The sequence below is a fragment of the Pygoscelis adeliae genome, unplaced genomic scaffold (assembly GCF_000699105.1).
Source record: "Pygoscelis adeliae isolate BGI_AS28 unplaced genomic scaffold, ASM69910v1 Scaffold663, whole genome shotgun sequence".
Lineage (NCBI taxonomy): Eukaryota > Metazoa > Chordata > Aves > Sphenisciformes > Spheniscidae > Pygoscelis > Pygoscelis adeliae.
Genome location: NW_008824486.1, coordinates 38,995 through 57,616, shown reverse-complemented (window position 1 = coordinate 57,616; position 18,622 = coordinate 38,995). Strand labels below are relative to the sequence as shown.

The window sequence follows — 18,622 nt, the reverse complement described above, 5'->3', positions numbered from 1 at the left end:
CCCTCCTTGTTGGCGAGAACAAGGTCCAGCATATCACCTCTCCTTGTTGGCTCCTCTATCACTTGGAGAAGGAAGTTATCATCAACGTGTTCCAGGAACCTCTCGGATTGTTTATGCCCTGCCGTGTTGTCCCTCCAACAGATATCAGGGTGGTTGAAGTCCCCCATGAGGGCCAAGGCTTGTGAGCATGAGGCTGCTCCTATCTGTCTATAGAGGGCCTCATCCACTCTGTCTTCCTGGTCGGGTGGCCTGTAGCAGACCCTCTGTAATGTCACCTGTCCCTGCCCCCACTTTAATCCTGACCTATAAGCTCTCGGTCAGCTCCTCATCCATCCGAGGCAGAGCTCCATGCACTCCAGCTGGTCACTGACAGAGGGCAACACCTCACTCCTCGTCTCCCCTGCCTGTCCTTCCTAAAGAGCCTGTACCCTTCTGCTCCAACACTCCAATCATAGAAGCCATCCCACCACGTCTCCATGATGCCAATAAGATCGTAATCATTCTTGTACGCAAGTTACAGGAAAACTAGCCCTGCTTTGCAGAAGCTGATGAGGTCTACAGCAGTGTCTCAGGACAGCCAGGACTACAGCCTCAACAATCCCTCCTCCTTCATTTCCCTCCCACAGCCAAGCAATGGGTTAACCAACAACTGGTGTATCTATGGAGCCCTAGTATCAACCAGCCTCAGCTTGGGAGCACAGCAATGCTCACATGCAATTCAAGAACTTATTACACTCTCCACATCACTGAAAAAACCAAAACAAAACCACACAGATTTTATATAGTAGACAACTAAAAATCAGGAAAAGATTATTTTGGTTAGAAGAAAGGAAAATGCAGCAGAGAAGCATATAGTGATAAAGGAATGAAAATACTGTCTGTCAGTGTTTAATGGCTTACAACCTTAAAAACTGTTCTAATCTGTCAAAGAAAGATCACTTAAGCATCTCTGCCAGTGACCTATTTTACAAGTCATGGTTTTCGTATGACCCACAAAGTTTCTGATGATATTTGGTGGGGGAAAGAGAGCCTTCAGAAGTGGGCTAACACACATTAGTTCAAAAAGCTTCCTGCCTACTTACAAAGATACATACAAAGTGTTCTGGAACTTTCTGGTTTTGTAAACAAATTTTTGGAACACGGCAGGGATAATGTTGTTAGCATTCATGGCTAAAACAGGTTTTTTGCAGATTCTCCCAATGTAAGTACAATGATAAAACAGCCTGTCCTTTCTATTGGAGTCAACATGTGTTAAAGCTGTCAGCCCTCTAAAGGCTGCAGTACTATCGACAACTAATTAGCTGTCTCTCGATGTCCAGGTGATACGGACAGGCTGATCTCCAGCTTTGAACAGCCAAAAGAGCTCAGAGGTAGACAGACTGACTGTGGGAGCAAACTATGGGGGAAACCAGGCAAATCTCTGTTCTCCAGGCAGATGGCCCGTGGAAAATAATCCCGAGGAGAGTAAACAAGTCCCTGCCAAGAACTTCAGACTAGAGAGAAGCAATGATTTGTGAACTTCTAAAAGATACTGAAGTCCAACATCTGGAGAACAATCTTGGGCTGCCAGACCCCTGAGCCAGCCTATCACTCAGAGAACGGGCAAGATCAAATTCTTGCCAAATGAAGCAGAATATCCCTTTCTTTCATATGGCACTTTTGTGTTTGTTGAAATAACGCTGTTAATTTCCACAGTAACTACATGAACATAACCCACTGCCTTTGCCACCTCTGCTGACTTCGGAGTGCTATACGTGCACGCACAGGGATGAGATCATGCTCTCTGATGGATCAGCACTGGTGTTCCACATATACCTTACATCTTTCTCCAAGTTGCCTTCAAAGTCAACATTACAAGAATATTTCCTTACCAGGAGGATCAAAAAGAGCAAGAAATTTGAGGGCAGCGCAACAACAAGATGTACGAAACATAGTTCAACTTCTAGACATTTACTAAGAATACAATAAGCTAGGTGACTGACCTTTTCTTTCAGTTCTCCCAGGAAAGCTGCGTTTTGCCCAAGAATGAATTCTGCTGACTCTTGGAAACAAGTCACCCACTGATACTCTAGACAGTCTGCAATGGTCACCTAAAAACCAACAAAAACCCAAAAGGTTATTTCATGCCGTTGCCTATTCCTCAAGGAAGACAGAACAAAAGAAAAATTTCACAGCTATAGAGAGTTTTAAATTTCCAGTAACTATCACAGCCTTACGTACCGTACATACTTTCCATCACCGAGGGTAGAAGGCAGTGAGTTACTACTTTTTTTTTTTTTTAAAGCGCCATAGAATGTCACAGTAACTTAACGCAAGTTAATATTGACAGTACGTTGTGTCACAGGAAAAGGCCAACAAGATCACAGTGGTACACACTGACGGATATTCAGCTCTGTTCTGCTGTCACTGATGAGCTGTGAGCAAGAACAGGTAGGCCAGAACAACAACCACCAGCGAGACTGCAACCTGCATTTACTTTGTACACACCTGAGTACTTAACATAGTATTACATGTGTTTGTGCTCATGAGGAGACTATCGAAACATTCAAGGACAAGACAGAGCAGTAAAAAGATCAAGTACTAGCCGCACGTGCATTTACTGGCTGCTTTGACAATTAGGAATGGGAAAATAGGAGACACACTGTTCTGAAGGCCTTGATTGCACCCTCAGTATCCCCTTTATATTCTATGAGAATGATTCTGCTATGTAAAGCAGTTCGTGCATTCCTAGAAGTTATCTGCTAGAAATTATTCAGAAGCAGTTTGTGTTTTAGTGAGACTGCAGGGATAGTTCCCTTCTCTCTGCATGCCCACCTGGCACAGCATTTCTAAGAAGCAGATACAACTCTAGCTTATAATGTAAAACAGAAGAAGGTTCAACGCTTACGGTGTAAGCAGGCATCACAATAATAATCCTCAGACAACTTTCTGAAGCAGGCTCCATTAAAGCATGAAACAGAACAATACCTACCAAAAAAATGTACTAAATATAGGTAGCAGCTGTAAAAGTGCAATTACTGCTCTCCAGAAATGCCATTTTACTTCAGTTTATCTTCACTACTGAAGAGGCGTAGGCCATCTGTACTCTGCACTGCATAGTACACTTGGAAACCAGAATCAACTGAGCTAGCATCAACTTTTTGGCAAAGAGAAAAGCTTTTAATTGGAGCACTAGGAAAACAAACTGCTAATCAGCTCAATGAAACGTCCCTCGCTCAGGTACAGCATACAAGCAATTTAAATATCCTCTAACCCACAGGCACCACAGATAGACAAACAGCACTCTAACACCCCACTGTCTCAGAAGATTTCTATTTGGATAGTACAGGGAAAACAGCGAGAAACACGCTCTCTTCTAATCCATTTACTTACCAGAAGCATCATGCGGTACTTGAAGTTGGGGAATTCACGATCACACTTTTCACAACGATACAGTCCATTTTGTTGGTCTATCACTTTCTTATTGCAATCCTGAGAGGGACATGCCTGGTACATACAGTTCTCTTTGCGCAGATGTACGACTGTGCCCACACAGCTAAAATAATCCGCCTAGGAGAGTGAGTGTGCAACATTAGCCTCAAAATATTCAATGTTTTCCAATTCTGAATTAAGTACAAAGCAAGGCATCCATACTTGGATATTTAGGATTAGAAAGCTTAACAGCTATGGATTATTGGGAAACTGTAAATCAACCCTTCTGTTGCAATCATTTTCAAGCTTCCATTATGTTAAATAAAGCCCCTACAGCAAGATTATTTTGTGTTTCCATTGCAGGAAACTCCAATTGCTAGGCTTTCTTTAGATAAAGCGTATTTGCTTCTCCATTGTGTCTGTTCAAATCTCTACTTTTTCACAGGATTAAGATTCTGCACTTTCCTATGCTTCTTTTGGGAGCCAATACAAAAACCAGAAAGCCTACTGTGTAGTCTTACAGATAAGCATTTGATTAAACTATAGCCTACAGAACAAAATACCCACTCACCATACTAAAATAATCATCCTAATGGTTTAAGACCACGGTCAAGTCTTAAGCAACAGATGAACAGAGGTTGCTTAAGAAGCATGTGCAAAAAATCTCACAGAAAATAGCTGAATTACAGGTAAAGTTTTTTTCCTTAGATAGAAGTTCTTGCGTATCCTGAACAGCTCAGTACTTAAGTTTGGGGAAAAAAAAAATTAAAAATAAGTCAAGAAGCAGTATAAGCCTAGAGAGGTTACTGGACTGGAACGCCAGAGACCTGGGTTTTATTCCTAGCTTTTCTATTGACCAAGTGTGCACCCTTGAAAACCACTTCCTCCTAATGCACCTGTTTCTCCTAGAACATTTTGTGCTATTTATATAAAGATCTTTGGGGTGAACTTCCCCCCATCCCCATTTATACAAGGCTTAGAATTCTCTTGCAAACATAGTATCATGTTGCAACATCAGCAACAAGCTTGAATTTTTTTGAAAAAAAAAAAAAGCTGTTTAATAGCATAAATTCTGACAGAGTAAGCACATACTGCTCAACAACTGGAATACTTCAATAAGCAGAATGCCTGCATAAAGTCTAGCTTTTTATTTTGTCCCCAATACACAAGGCTTGTACTCAGTGGCCATGCTTTACCTTATCTCCTTGCCCCAAGTTCTCAGATTTGGCTTCAAACAAAGTTTTCCAGTTGGTATTCACCCCAGATGCTGGCCCACCCCTCACATCAGAGATCGACGTACATTCCAGAAGCTGCCCCTCAGAGTCAAACCTGGAACCACAAAGATGCACTTCTTTTTTTGGATAGCAGACCATACAGACTTATCAAAAGCTTACATTTAGTTTCATGTACTTAATACATGAGGGATTTTTTTTAATCAATGATTGCAAAGGAAACAATTACAGTAATTTGTGTATACTGCAAACAAAAACAGCATTTCAGAATAAGTTAATAGTCCAACTTAATTAGCACAGTATTTTATAAACCCACAAAAGGAGGACAGCTTTGTTCTATATAACTGCCAGCTAGTGGTCAAACCACACACTACATGCTTCTTAAAGGCAGGCAGATAACAAGATTTAAGGGCATCAAGATATTTCCATAATTAAAATTAAATTACATGGTACCATTATCTTCGCAGCAGCTTCGAAAGAAAAAGCAAATAGCAGTGAACAGATTATACTTCCTATGTTAAAATAAGAAAGCACTGCATTTCAGCAAAAGGTTGGACTGCCGTCCCATTCTGGTGTTTTTTGCAATTTGAGAAACACACCAACAAGACTCAAAAACTGAACTTAATTAAAGTGTGACAGTAATACCTAAGACCCACAATCAATTTTATCTTCGACAACCCTCTGAAGTATGGGAGAGCCACAGCTCAATGACAAATGGAGAATGCCTTTATAGTTTGCCCACGTTTGGGTGATTTAACTAGAACCCGAAAACCCAGGATTCACGAATCTGATGCTGTCGGCCCTTAACCCTATTTGTACATACACCACATGTCACCATACTAGTAGTTATAGCAGACAATTTAGCAACTACCTACAGTAGAAGCAACAAGCCACCAAGAAATCACTTTGTTTTCCTGACAACAATAAAAATGTTCTTTTGCTATCTGAAAAATATCTGATAAGGACTAGACACTGGAAGAAGTCAACATAGTTCCTCCAGTCCATACTAACAGAGTGCGTATCAGATTCCACACAATGGAAAAAGCCTGTGAAAAAGAAAAAAAAATACTGTTCTCTCAGATAATGCCTCAGAAAGCAGAGCCGGTCAAGTCTGATTTCATGCTGCCTTCCAAGGCTTTGGGTCAGCATGCACTACTCCTATTTCAATTTTTCAGGGTCTGTCATGGAATTATAAGTTTTTGAATTGAACAATTTAAAAAGGACAGCCTTTCAGGCTCTAGTGGTTTCAGGGAAGAGAAGTTTCTATAACCCTGAAACCCGTATCCTCTGCTACCTTTCTTCAGTACTATACAGACTGCTGAAGTACAGAGAAACAGCATAAAACAAATACTCTGCAGCAGGCTGGAATATATCAACATAAACACACACTCATACCATCCTCGGAGCTTAAAAGCCTCTGGGCTATCAGGGTTGATGACAACTGTACTCGAGGACAGGACAGACAGGCTTCTACCACCAAAATCAGAGAGTCGGGCTCCTTTGATGGCTATCACAGGTTGTCTAGAACCATCAAACTGTTCAGCCTGCATGTGTGAAAAAACAGAAAACGTTAGTAGCATACTACAGTAAAGGTACTGAACTTGCGGTCATAATTCACAGATTAGAAAGTAAGGTTTTAAACAATATCACTAGGAGTTTAAGAAAAGGAAGCTAACAATTAAAGCTGTAATCCTAACAGCCCACTTCCTGGGGAACCAGAGAATCCTTAAGTCACACCACTGGTTTGGGAGGGGGGAAAAAAAAAAAAAAAGGATTGGTACCCTCCATTAGAAGTTTTACACAAGGATTTTAGAAAGGGAGATGGGTTATGGGAACAGAGGTTTCTCCAAACAGGGGACATTCTTTGGTCAGATTAGACTCTTCAGGAGATGAAACAACTCACTTGGCTTGATTGAGCCAATCATGTCTATTCTATTGCAACTTAAAAGGTAGAAGTGTAGGTATGCTGACCAAACACTTTTCCCCCGACTTTCCATTTTCTGTTTTTAATCTCATAAAGCTGCTTTAATGCTGTTCAATTGCCATCAGTTTGTTATCTGAGTAAAGTTTGACACTGACAAAGAACCTCTCGGCATGAGAGAGGTTTTGATTTTCTGGACCCCACACCACTTAGCAAGCAAGGGGAGGATCATGTGCTTAAATATTACAAATGAGCTGGAGCTAGCAGTGGCATTCACTATATCCATGAGACGCAAAAAGAACACAAAACATATCCCAGCAGTTAAGGCAATGACTGTTATAAAGGAGATACAGATTCTAACCCTAGCTGTGCCAGCTGCAAGCCATACGTCACTTCCCCTCAATGCTTCTTGTTGTCTCCATTCTACAAGCAAGCAAACAGATTTAACTTCGTAAAATGCAGACCCTGATCTCTGTTGGAAGAGTTGTGCCAGGAACTGATTACCAGTAGCCTCTCCTATAACAACCTGGTTCAACCTCAAAACTTTGTGATATTGAACTTCAGTTTACCTCATTTATATCAGCAGATGTTTAATGGTGTTTAGCTACCTATAATATCAGTGCACTTGATCATTTAGCCATAAAGCATCACTGTCGAGCTGGCAGGATCACTTCCATTTTACAGACCAGAACATAAATCCCTAAGTATCTACAACACCGCTGGAAAACAAAGTAGCCTGCTAAAAGGATAAAGAAGCAGTTTACTGCAACTACTCAAACTTTCAATTCCAAGGCTCTGATGCTTTAAACTCCTAGTCTGAGATACAGCCTCTCAACCCCCTAGTTAAGCAGCAATTTATGCAGGGTAACATGCATCCCACCCTACGAATAAAATTCATCTCAAATGAGACAGCCATAGCCACCGGGCTTTTCCATAATCAAACTGCAACTCGTATCCTTTCCTAAACCAGAAGCCTGTTATCTTCAGTTTTTGGGCCCGAGACATAGTGTCTGCAGTTGTTTGGAACACGTTAGTCAGATCATGTCAGCAGTTTGTCAGGGAAAGGTTAAGAACATCACACCTGAATGAAAGCAGTCTCACCTTCTCTCTGCCCCTGATCCTTAAACATCCAGGACTCTTTCTCAGTGCTATGCCCATCTTGGATGACAACAGCACACTCATTTCCTCACCCTACACAAAGGAACCTTCGCTTAAGAACAGGTAAAAGAGCACATACCTCACTTCCCCATAGTGTAGCTGTCACCAGTTTCCCTGATGTATCCATCAGATGCACGTTCCTCTTCGATACCTCCCTATTGTTAGCTTTCCTTGTAATTTTAGTGACATCTTCGTAGCTCTTACAAATTCCAATTACATCTGAAAAACAGTTACAATTTAGTTAGAGTTACTCAAGGGTCACAATTGGGGAATACAAGATCACAAGAGAAGAATTCAAACCTACTGTCAGATTTTTACCTTGTATCCTAGCTCCCTATTCAAATCAAATTTGATATGGAAATTAAGTGTATTATGGTAGGAATGCTCCACTACAGAACTCTTCAGTGCTTTAATTTTGTTGATGAATTCATTAAGATATTCATGAATGCAAGCCTCACCACATTAGCAAGAACAAGGCATTGTACTATCTTTTCCTATCACATTCTGTCAAAGGACTTCAGCCCTCATCCTGTAGCACACTCTTGCTGTTTAAGCACTAATCTCTCAGGCAAGGGGCTTCAAAGTGACTGTAACACAACAAAGCAACTGGCTAGTGCCTCCACTGCAGCCCCGTGAGAGGAAGCTGCAACTTAAGCAAGTCTGCATGTTTGGGTAGTAAGAGCTAACACAATCCCCTTTGCACTGCCTAAAAATATACCATTTTTAATATTACAGATCTACCTTTAAAATTCCTAGCTGAATACCTCTGAATCACAGGCATCTTGTGCCTGTGAAACCTGAGAACCCTCGCCCCCACCCAAGCCTCTGATTTTTCCGGAGTACTGTGCCCAACAAATTACAGAAAAACAAACCTCCAATACTTCACAAAGCAAGCCAAAACAGTCATGCAACTTGGACCTGGATGCAATGAATTATGCCAAAATCACTACAGAGATAATTAGATAGTGAAAGAAAGCAAGACCATGGAAGGTATGAAATGCACACCTGCTGAGCAAGGACATTTTTCTTTCAGCCCTTCTCTGTGGAAAACAGTGATCATAATACAATAAACAAGTATCATTTACTGTCTTTAGTTTGAAGAAAAACCATTATATATTTTTAGCAGAACAGGGAAAAGACATCTTAGAAGGAAAATTGCCCGAGGTATTTTTAATGGCAACCATCACTGGATAACTTCATTTAAGAGATCACAACACTCCAAGCATTGTATGCTCACTCCCTCCCCAGTATTCAGGACACAGAAGTAAAACTTCAAAGCTTTAGAGTTTGCAATTTTGCTACTTAGACTGACCAACAATTGAGTCTTTGGGTGTGTTCTCCAAGTCAGAGATGGATACAAAATCAAACTGAACAGATGGAAGATGCTGGGCATCATCACAGGGCACAACTGAAGTCTCATTAGTGAATGTCATCTCATAGTCATTCTTAACAGCTGTATATTGCTTGTTAGCAGTCTTCAAAATGCCTTTGGTAAAATAATATACCTACAGGAGAAAGCAATGAAACGGAGGATATTAGCACAAGTCAGACAGAGAAAATAGATTGTGCGCACCTTTAAAAATCTTTGCTATGCTCAAGTTCCTCTTTTCTAGCTCATGTCAGTCTATGAAAGCACAATGCACCATACCTTGTTCAATTCAATGAGTGGAAAGAACTTGTCTGCTTGATCATTGAATGCAGTAGCTCTAATCTCACCCTGCAGGAAAACAGGAGCGCTGGTCAGAACTGAAATTTGGCACGAAAAAAAAAAAAAAATCTTTGCAATGTTAAGTGGCATCAGTTCTACAGACAGAGCGCGGTCTGCCAGGCTAGCTCCAGGCATGTGAGAAACAAACAACATTCTCCTCACATTTGTAGTTATAGCTAAAACAACATATTCTACACCTGACCATCAAATCTCATATTCAAGTCTCATTAGTATACCTAGAGCTTCAGAATGAAATGCACAAGAGCTGCATATATCATATATACACCTCTGAAAAGGTACTCGTAAAACTGGCATTAATTGCCATTACATGCAAAAAAAAAAAATCAAATAGATCATGCAGCTCCACGAGTTAGCACACAGTATATTGTGATATCTCCCACTCATACCTGATGTCAAGTCTTTAAGTAAGAATTAGTAACAGTTATAAACTCACTAGATATAAATATTGTTTTTAAAAAAATTTTAATACAGACAGTATGCAGAGAAAACAAATGGCTGATGACAACATGTTACATTATTAACCTCACATTTTATACTAAACATAATGTAGCAGAATCTTGTTTGTTTTCATGACAGAAGGCTGTAATTTGATAAGAGGTTTGACAAACTGCAAGTTTAGTTAGATTAACCAGATACCATTCCCCAAACAAGCCACAGATGAAATTTCCTAGTATTACAATAATTTGTACTCCGATTTCCTCATGAAAATGAAAGCTTATAACTTGGAGGCAATGCTCCTCTCACTCCTTGTTTTGTAATGTGTATCTAAGCAAGGATGAGACCTCATTCTCAATCTACAGGAAACCACCACAAACTTAAGTATTAGGTTGTCAGTTTCCATAAACAACTCTATTTTGAAGCTGCAAAAATTTAGTCACACACTATAGACTTTGATGAAAAATAATCAATAATACCATACATTTAAGACTTCATTCTGGATAAGAACTGGGTCATTGATGCTCTACTTAATGAGTACAGGAACACAAGCTTCAGTCGTAATAAAAAAGCATTGCCTATAATACACTTAATTTCCTCTATTCTGTGTTTATGAAGGGTTCATCAGGATCTGACGTACATTATCTTTTTCTCAACATATGACACTTACGCTTTCATCAACTAGCTCTATAGAGAAGAGTTTTCCTTCACCACGGGAGTTGCTCCATGTGCGGATCTGGCCTTTTTGGGTAACACGAGCACAAATGGTCCACCTGAAACCGTGCAAGAAATCACTGTTGTGTGTCTTTTTTTTTTTAAAAAGAGATTGAATTTACAAACTTTTGGAACTGGAACGTCACTATTTAAAAGCCAGAATCTTTCCACTGCACCTCAGCAACTCTACCTGCTTTTCTGCTGCATTCTGTTTTAATGGCCTAGACCATTAAAGGCAGAAAGTTGCAGAGAAAGCAGCAACAAAGCCAGCCATAAAGCATCTAGTATGATAACAGTAGCAAACAATCCTTCTGCATAGAAGCAGGCCTAAATTTTTTACTCTTCTAGGGTACATTTCTCATTCAGCAGTTTGCCTGTTCTGAAAAGCCATGCTAGAACTCAAGAGCTCAACTACAGGATTCGCATTTAACTTGGGTGATCAAATCAGTTTGCATAACTTAAAAATGTCATTCACAACCTAATTACATCCTCATGCTTTTCAACAGAGCAGTAGCCAAAGTGAATAGCTTACTGAGCTGTAAGAATACAGACAGGTTAAAGCAGTACCAAGAGCTAGGACTGACAACTTTTTTTGCTTCGAAAAAAGTCTACAGGCTGACATTTAAATTGACTGCCTTTTTCAGTATCTCACTATTTAAAGTCTTGATCAAAAAACCGTATTTATAGCTGTACTATCAAATAATTTCAGTCCTGTAACACCTAAACTGTTTGGCCTCAATATCTCAGCATAGGTCACACACCTGTTGGCCAGCTCCAAACTGTAGCCTGCTTGGGTGTCCACAGAGCACTGTTTCAAGAACGCAAAATTGCATCAGACTAGATGTTCAGTTTACACTGCTTCATCAAAGTTGTTTCCTATTTTTTTTCCCCTTAGGGAAGAGGAGGGAAGGGGGACAGACTTTTTTTTCCTCCCCTTTTTAAAAATGTATTATTAAATCCAAGTGTACAGTAGCCTCTTGAGAGAATTCACCTTGTCAAGCTATGGGTTAGTCTTTAATGGAGTCTTTCTTGCGCAACACCATTACAGAAAGATCTTTCTTAAATTTAAGCTGTAGCTTTGCACTGCACAAATGGAAACCAGAATTCCTGCCCAGGATTACTCTTACCTGCTACTGCCAAATTGCTATTTTGTTGCTGTGGTTTGCTGGGTGCTGGGTTTGCTGCTGGAGCTGAAGGACGTTGCTGCCCTTGCCCTGGTAATCAAATGGAGAGAGACCATATAGTACAGTAGGGAGCACAGTAATTAAAACTACCCTAAAGCTTTTTTAGAAAATAAGACTTGCATGAAAAAAAATAATTTAAAACACAGAGAACACACGCTAAAATTCAGGTGTTATAAGACACAGCAGTAGCAAGCTATCTGTTGAACAATATTACCATGGAAGAATTTCAGTCAGATCTCTTTCATCAAGCAACTGCTTTCTACTTTGAAAGAATTCAGGGTTGACAGTTATTTAAAAGGACAGCACTGAAGTAATCTTGACAACTTCTCAGTTTTTACAGGCTGCTATTGCTCTGACAGCTAGTTTCTGCTACTACCTAACAGCTAAGATAAAAACCGTAGAATTCCCTCTTAAAACTCACAAAGGGCCAAAACCCCACTCGGTCAAGTCAAACCTGAAATTAACACAAGACAAAGACAACACCTGCTGCATTTTATTTCCAAAATATGAAGATATTTAATGCGGGGATGATGCAGTCTTAATTTCAGCATTCACCAGGGCTCCTCTTGGGACACAGGAATATATTGCATAGGGAGCAAAGTAATGCCATAGTAAGTACATATCGTACTTTTTTTTAAGATTCCAAGACTTTTACTTGCCTTATATTGATCATAAATTACAAGAGAAAGAGCAGAGTGATATATCTAGAAAGATAGTACACTAGAAGACTAATCTACAGTTCTAAAATTTGAATTATTTTACAGAGCAATTGTCCTATCATATTTTGCCTCCAGATGAGAAAACATCCAACATTTTTTGTCTTTTTGGATGCAGCTAACTCTTAAAGCCATCCGTTTGCAGAATTCCCAGGCCTGAGCAGGCAAAGCCCCCCCGATTTGGGGTGTGAGGAGTAAGATAGTCTGAGAAAGTGGAAAAGGTCAGACCTAGCCTATAAGCATCACGAGGAACAAAAGCAGAGAATCCCAGAACAGAATGGCAAGGAAGGATGGCACACAAGTAAGGTAAAGGAGCAGAAGCAACACAAGGAGACCCTGATGTAGCGTTGCCTGATGTTGTGTAGTCTACAGAGGTAACCCTCTGGTTATTTTCAATCCAAAACAAGGTCCTTGCACAGAACCAATCTGCTCCTCTAACTTGCCGCAGTAGAGTCACATCAGTGAACTAGTGACAGCAGTCTCCCTGGCAACAGAGTGACGTCAAACAGCAATGTGTATTTACTGCAGAATCCGCTAGATGGAGAAGCCAGATCTCACCCTTCCTCAGCCGCCTCAGGTACGCGAAGGACCCAGTCAGGGTCAGTGCTCAACACCCCAAATTCATTTTGTGTGAGAGGAGAAGAAGGGAAAAAACCCAGCAAAACACATTAAGAGAAAAATATGTCTGGTCAGGGAAAGAATATTCAAGAAGAATAGGAATGTGCATATGAAACAGCAAGAGACGTCCTTGCTACTTTTGTTCCAAATGTTTTTTTCCCTAGGACTTTTTAACTAAAAAAACCCACCAAAAACCAAACAAAAGACCACCACATACATTAGAACACTTGTGTATTATGAAACACAAATTCATGTTTTAATGGCTGCCTACCCATAGCGTGGTGTTTCTCAATAGATTAAGAATATATTAACAGATCTGTGCATGTGTTCAAATAGGGAAGTAACAGAAATATCTCTCCAATTTTCTCGCTTGTAGAGTCTAGGGAGTCCTAAACTATGATTTTTGGTGGCTGGTGGCCTACAGATCGCTTAAGGTGCTCAGAAAACTGACTCCTCTGCCTGGTTTTCGCTGTTAGTTTCTATTAGCAGAAGCTGAAAAAAACCACTTGAAATACCTGATCACATTTCTGCTATGTATACTAGGTTAGTCAGCCCCAAGACCTTTGGCCAAAGCTAGCCACACAGCCCACTCTAACATAATAGGCGTATAACGGCAGTCCTCTGCTTCCAATAATCTGTTACCAAGAGGTACTGCTACAGTGCCATGGTGACAGAAGACCTGTCCCAGAACTCAGCAGCAGCATGGCACGGGGGGGGCAACGGAGAAAAAGAACCTTGAAAGAATGCACACCAAATCACGATAGCAGGAAGGGCAAGAAGAAAGAGTTCAAGTGAATGTATAAGTATACAACATTTCAACACTGAAAGATTAATGACAGAAGTTAAACCTAAGTAGCAAGTCATTGTCATAGTAAGAAGAAAGTCCAGCATCAGAGTAACCTGAATGAGGTTAACGACAGTAGTAACACTACCATCTAGTTTTCAACAAGAACTAAACTGCTCAATCTTAATTTTCAATACTATTATGAAATACTGCCTAAAAAGTTTTTATGATACGTATTAAGAAGATTGTCTCTCCAGCGTCCTTGTTAGGCAGATTAACCTCCTACTGCTCAAGCGTAAAGTGGCCAAGAGCCAGCTTCTCACTCCCCGGGTCCTACTGCGGTATTACATCTAGGAAATTCCTTGATCCTAGGTCTAGCAATTTGAGATCTGTATTTCAAGTAGGACTAAACATCTTTTTAAAATACCTGAACTTTTTTTTCCCACGAAAACCACAAAGTGCTCTTAGATACTCATTCTGCATTAGCTGAATGTTCCTCAAAAATACAATCTCTCAATATATACAGGAACTTAAAGAATCTGCAACTTGAAATACACCTCTGCCATTTTATCAAGGCCTTCATGACAAATCAGGCAGCCCCGCAGAGCAGAAAGGCTGGGTTAAGCATACTTAATCTAAACTATTACCGTCTTCTGTAACTGAAACCTTATTTAGTATCAAATGAAAGGGTATGAAGTCTGCAGCATAGCATCAGTGTTAAAATGAAATACACAACATCAAATTCGGCATCTCTTAACTATCTAGTGCAAGACCACACTTACTACGATCATAGACCTGCAACATCTCCGAAAGCATTTCGATTTGAAAACTTCGTTGCCAAGTACTTTTGTAAGGCCAAATGAAGAACACAACTTTGATCAAAGTCATGGTAATTTTACCAAAATTTATAGACTTAAAGGTATATTTTCAGCTCAGTTCTGTAAGATATCACGTTCCCAGTCGTTTCTAAGCAACAATACGATAACCGAAAAACACTATAGTTCACAAGCTCTTGTATCACACAAGCAGGGGAAGTGGGAGAAAGGCACAAAACAGTCTGCTCAATAGCTGTTCTGAATATCTTGGTCTCTACAGCAACTGTGGGATTAAACCATAAAATCTGAGATGTCAACACATTTTTTAAACAGCAATTAGCTAAGTAACTATCAAAGGAACAAAGGATTCTTTAGGCTCATTTAACAAACGCCCCTCTAATTCCCTAGAAAAAAGAAAAGTTAATGAAGAAAGATGTCTTTGCAATGAAGTCTAATTTCTACTTCGATTAGTAAAGTAGATTTTTAACCAGAATGGCAGTGTACCTACCACCACTGTTTGTCAAAAATATCCTACAGAAAATTGTTGCCACTAATGTGTGGTCCCTTAGTAATAAAAATATATTAATTCACTTCCATCTGGAAACAAAAATTCAAGAAGAGCTATTTGCTATTTCAGCCATTATCTGTATATACGTCAATGACAGAGCTGTTCAAATATTTTCTTTAAGCGCTTATTATCCTCTCTCTTTTTTAAAGATCAGAACTGGAAGAACAGAACATACTTTTGAACATATCTCGGGGGGGGGAATGTATTAATTCAAAAAATGTTTGCCTGAGAACTGTAAGCCCAGCACATTAAAATGAAGAACACAATTACTTATGCAACATAATAAAGCCAAAAGACTCGTGGCAGGTCAGATTAAGGTCCACCGAGCGCATCATCATTTTTCAGATGGCAGGGTAGGAATGGGTGCTTAGAAGTCTGTATGCCGGCCGTGTTTTCATACCAGTCTCTCATCTATGTACTTTGAGCAATCTAAGTTTTAGTGCTTCCTGAACCTAACATTCATGCAGAGGATGCATTGTTATGTTTAACAGCCTTTAATGGATTTTTCTTTCACGTCTAATTGCTTTCTGAACCTGTGCCAATTTTTGGCACCTACCTCAACAAGTTCCATAATTTAACTATGCACTGTTTGGGGGTGCGGTACAGCCTTTGTTTTAAAACCACTACCTGACAATACGAGAACTAAAGAGCATCAAATGAACGTAGAAAAGAAAGAGAGATTCATCATTCTTTATTCGTCCCCTCCATGCCATCTTATACTTTCATAGATCATTATTACATCTTCCTCCTGCTGTTTTCTTTCCAGACAGAAGAAATTATAATCTATTTGATTACTCATTATGAGGAGACATAGAATAGCTTCCGCATACTTACTGGAACTCTAAGTAGAGACCACTAATGTATAATAAAAACCTGTCAATGCTATCATAAGGTATAGATACTTCCCAATACCATGCAGAGACTGAAGCTTCAGCCATGGCGTAGAGTTTACGAACAAAACCCATTTTGTGTTACACCAACAGAAAGGATTTTCAAGATCTGGACATCACTGTCCAGGCATAAGAAAACTGAACATGTCTGACTGCTTCTTTTTAAACGAAAAGAAACAGACAGCTATTCAGAAAGGTGTTTCTTTACAGAGGACACTCACCTTCATTGTATGGCACTGGATTGCCAATATTCCCACCAACCATATCAGCAGTTTTCAGAACATCTAAATCCATCAGTATAACCACTCTCCTACAAACACAGAACAGACAGCAATAAAGACTTTCACTCCCTCTGCAAGTCTATCAGGCTCTGAATATCCTTTGTGTGCAGATAAGAGAACCAACATTAGGGGCCGATTCTTTGGAGGAGGGATCTGGAAGACAAAAGCTTTCCACTGTCAACTTAACCCTCTCATGAGGTACAAGTAGGCTTGAAACAGTATCACATTTCATCAAGGACCGAATGGGCACACAAAAATGGCTTGAAACAACGTAGTGTTTTAAAAGTATCAAAACCATGCCAGATTTTACAAGAGAAAATATATTCCCTGCCTCGAAAGAAGTTATATTCCCTCCACAAAAATGCTGAATAAAAAAAAACATGGAACCTCAGTTCATATTCTCCTAGATGAATACCTAGTTTTTCTATAATCAATTCACCCAGATCCCTTCTCATTTTGCAGTGTCCTACCTCCCTTCCCTCAAATTTTCATAAAAGACAGACCAGATTCCACGACACCTGAGTAACAAGAAATCTTCACTGTTTCTTTTCCACAGCAGATAATTTTAAGAGACTTTTAATGAAAAGTTGTACAATTTGGAGTATTCCAACTAGAAACTTTAAATTACTAAATCCCTGTACTAGATATATCTGAACCCACTGCAGTCACATTCTGTAATTTTTTTATTTCTGCTATTGCTTGTGCTATGTACTTTCCCTCCTGCACCTAAAGACTGAGTATTTTCAGATTAATCCCAATCAAAAGCATTTGGCCTCTGCTTAGTCACAAAGGACAGAGCACCCACTAGTGCAGCCGCCTTTCTGTACAACTGTACTTTAAGAAACATATATACCTTCCATCTTTCAGGGTGTTGACAATGAATTTGTTAACCTGGCAAATACATTGGGCTGACACGCGTTCCTCTTCCACCAGAAAGTTCAGCTGTGTCGCCAACATGAATGCTGCAGAAATAGAAGAAAAAACAATGAAACAATTAACACCTGCCAGCCTTAAACGGGGCTGCCATGGCTGGCCACAACTTTGCCAGCCAGTCTGCTAGTGTTGCATTAGATCTACAACTTGCTTAGTTAGTTAACACATAGAAAACAGTGTAACTGCTAACAAGTCACCAAAACTGAGCATAAACTATACTGTATTTATTCTCCAAACTTCAGGGTGCAGCAATAGCTAGAACGATCATAATCGAAGAAGTCAGAGAAAGATTAAGCTAAATTACTTTAAAATCACTGTTACAAAAACATGTATAGGTTTCTATGTTTTCATTATACCCTGTAGCAAGTTAATTGCTTAAAGCTCACAAAGGAAGTCCCAGAAGAGAAGGATTTTCTCCAAATGTTAAAATGCAGTTGCACACGTCACAGTCTGTGGCCCCCATATGAGCCACATTCTCCTTCAATACTCATTTCATCACTACGCACCTAAACACTAGACAGGAAACTTTAGCACCATTAGTATCTCCACACTTACAAAAACCTCACTACAGCTTGTCGTACTTACAGGAGAGTGTGTTAACCCCATCACTCATCAACACTCGGTAACGCGGTGGCCCATTTCCTGTAGCAATAGCCCGTGTATTCTGTGCGGAAACAACAGATTATTAGTTCTCGTCTGTTCAGAAACTCTTCAAAAACATAAAGCGACATCGTCAGCAAATGACCTATCTATTCAGCTTTTTTTTTTTTGAGCGCTGATATCAAGGGGATAGCCCAAGTCACGTAAAACGAAATTAAGAGTACATCAGCCTCGCTGGGCCCCTCTGCGGAGGAAGCCTGGCTGTGCTCAGGAGCCTGTGCGGAAGCGCACGCAGTTACCAATAGACTGGCACAAGAGGTAACGGAGCGTACTCACGATGACTTGCAGCACGGGCTTGGAGATGTCCTCCCCCCGCATTATGGCCTGGGGAAAAGAAAAAGGGACCCTCAGAAAGGTGCCACCACCTCACTCAGGAACGCTTCGAGACCCGCAGCTGAGGGGGAACTGCCCTGGAATGGCCAGAGACACGGGAATGGCCGTCACCGCTGGACCCGGCCAGGGCCCTCCCTGCCTCCCGGGACCGGGCCCAGCTCCGGGCCCGGTTTCTCCCCTCAGGACCGGGCCGGACTTGGTGCCCAGCTCCCTTCCCCCCGGGCCCAGGCCGGGCCCAGT

At 40.4% G+C, this 18,622-nt stretch overlaps 2 protein-coding genes across 2 annotated transcripts in view; one reads left to right on the top strand and one right to left on the bottom strand.

Moving 5' to 3' along the window:
• The window catches only part of RPA1 (replication protein A1, 70kDa), a 24,914-nt gene extending 6,546 nt beyond the window's left edge, over positions 1–18,368 (bottom strand). Inside the window, exons 1-14 of the mRNA XM_009321418.1 lie at positions 18,326–18,368; positions 17,975–18,053; positions 17,310–17,418; positions 16,397–16,485; positions 11,728–11,814; positions 11,133–11,136; positions 10,557–10,659; positions 9,371–9,439; positions 9,035–9,227; positions 7,802–7,941; positions 6,039–6,187; positions 4,608–4,740; positions 3,373–3,549; positions 1,983–2,090 (exon numbers count right to left, since the gene is read on the bottom strand). Coding sequence (XP_009319693.1) covers positions 1,983–2,090; positions 3,373–3,549; positions 4,608–4,740; positions 6,039–6,187; positions 7,802–7,941; positions 9,035–9,227; positions 9,371–9,439; positions 10,557–10,659; positions 11,133–11,136; positions 11,728–11,814; positions 16,397–16,485; positions 17,310–17,418; positions 17,975–18,053; positions 18,326–18,367 — 1,482 coding nt within the window. The 5' untranslated portion in view covers position 18,368. The remainder of the gene's footprint in view (positions 1–1,982; positions 2,091–3,372; positions 3,550–4,607; positions 4,741–6,038; positions 6,188–7,801; positions 7,942–9,034; positions 9,228–9,370; positions 9,440–10,556; positions 10,660–11,132; positions 11,137–11,727; positions 11,815–16,396; positions 16,486–17,309; positions 17,419–17,974; positions 18,054–18,325) is intronic.
• A 114-nt stretch (positions 18,369–18,482) lies between these two features.
• The window catches only part of SMYD4 (SET and MYND domain containing 4), a 6,623-nt gene continuing 6,483 nt past the window's right edge, over positions 18,483–18,622 (top strand). The window contains exon 1 of the mRNA XM_009321417.1: positions 18,483–18,620. Coding sequence (XP_009319692.1) covers positions 18,483–18,620 — 138 coding nt within the window. The remainder of the gene's footprint in view (positions 18,621–18,622) is intronic.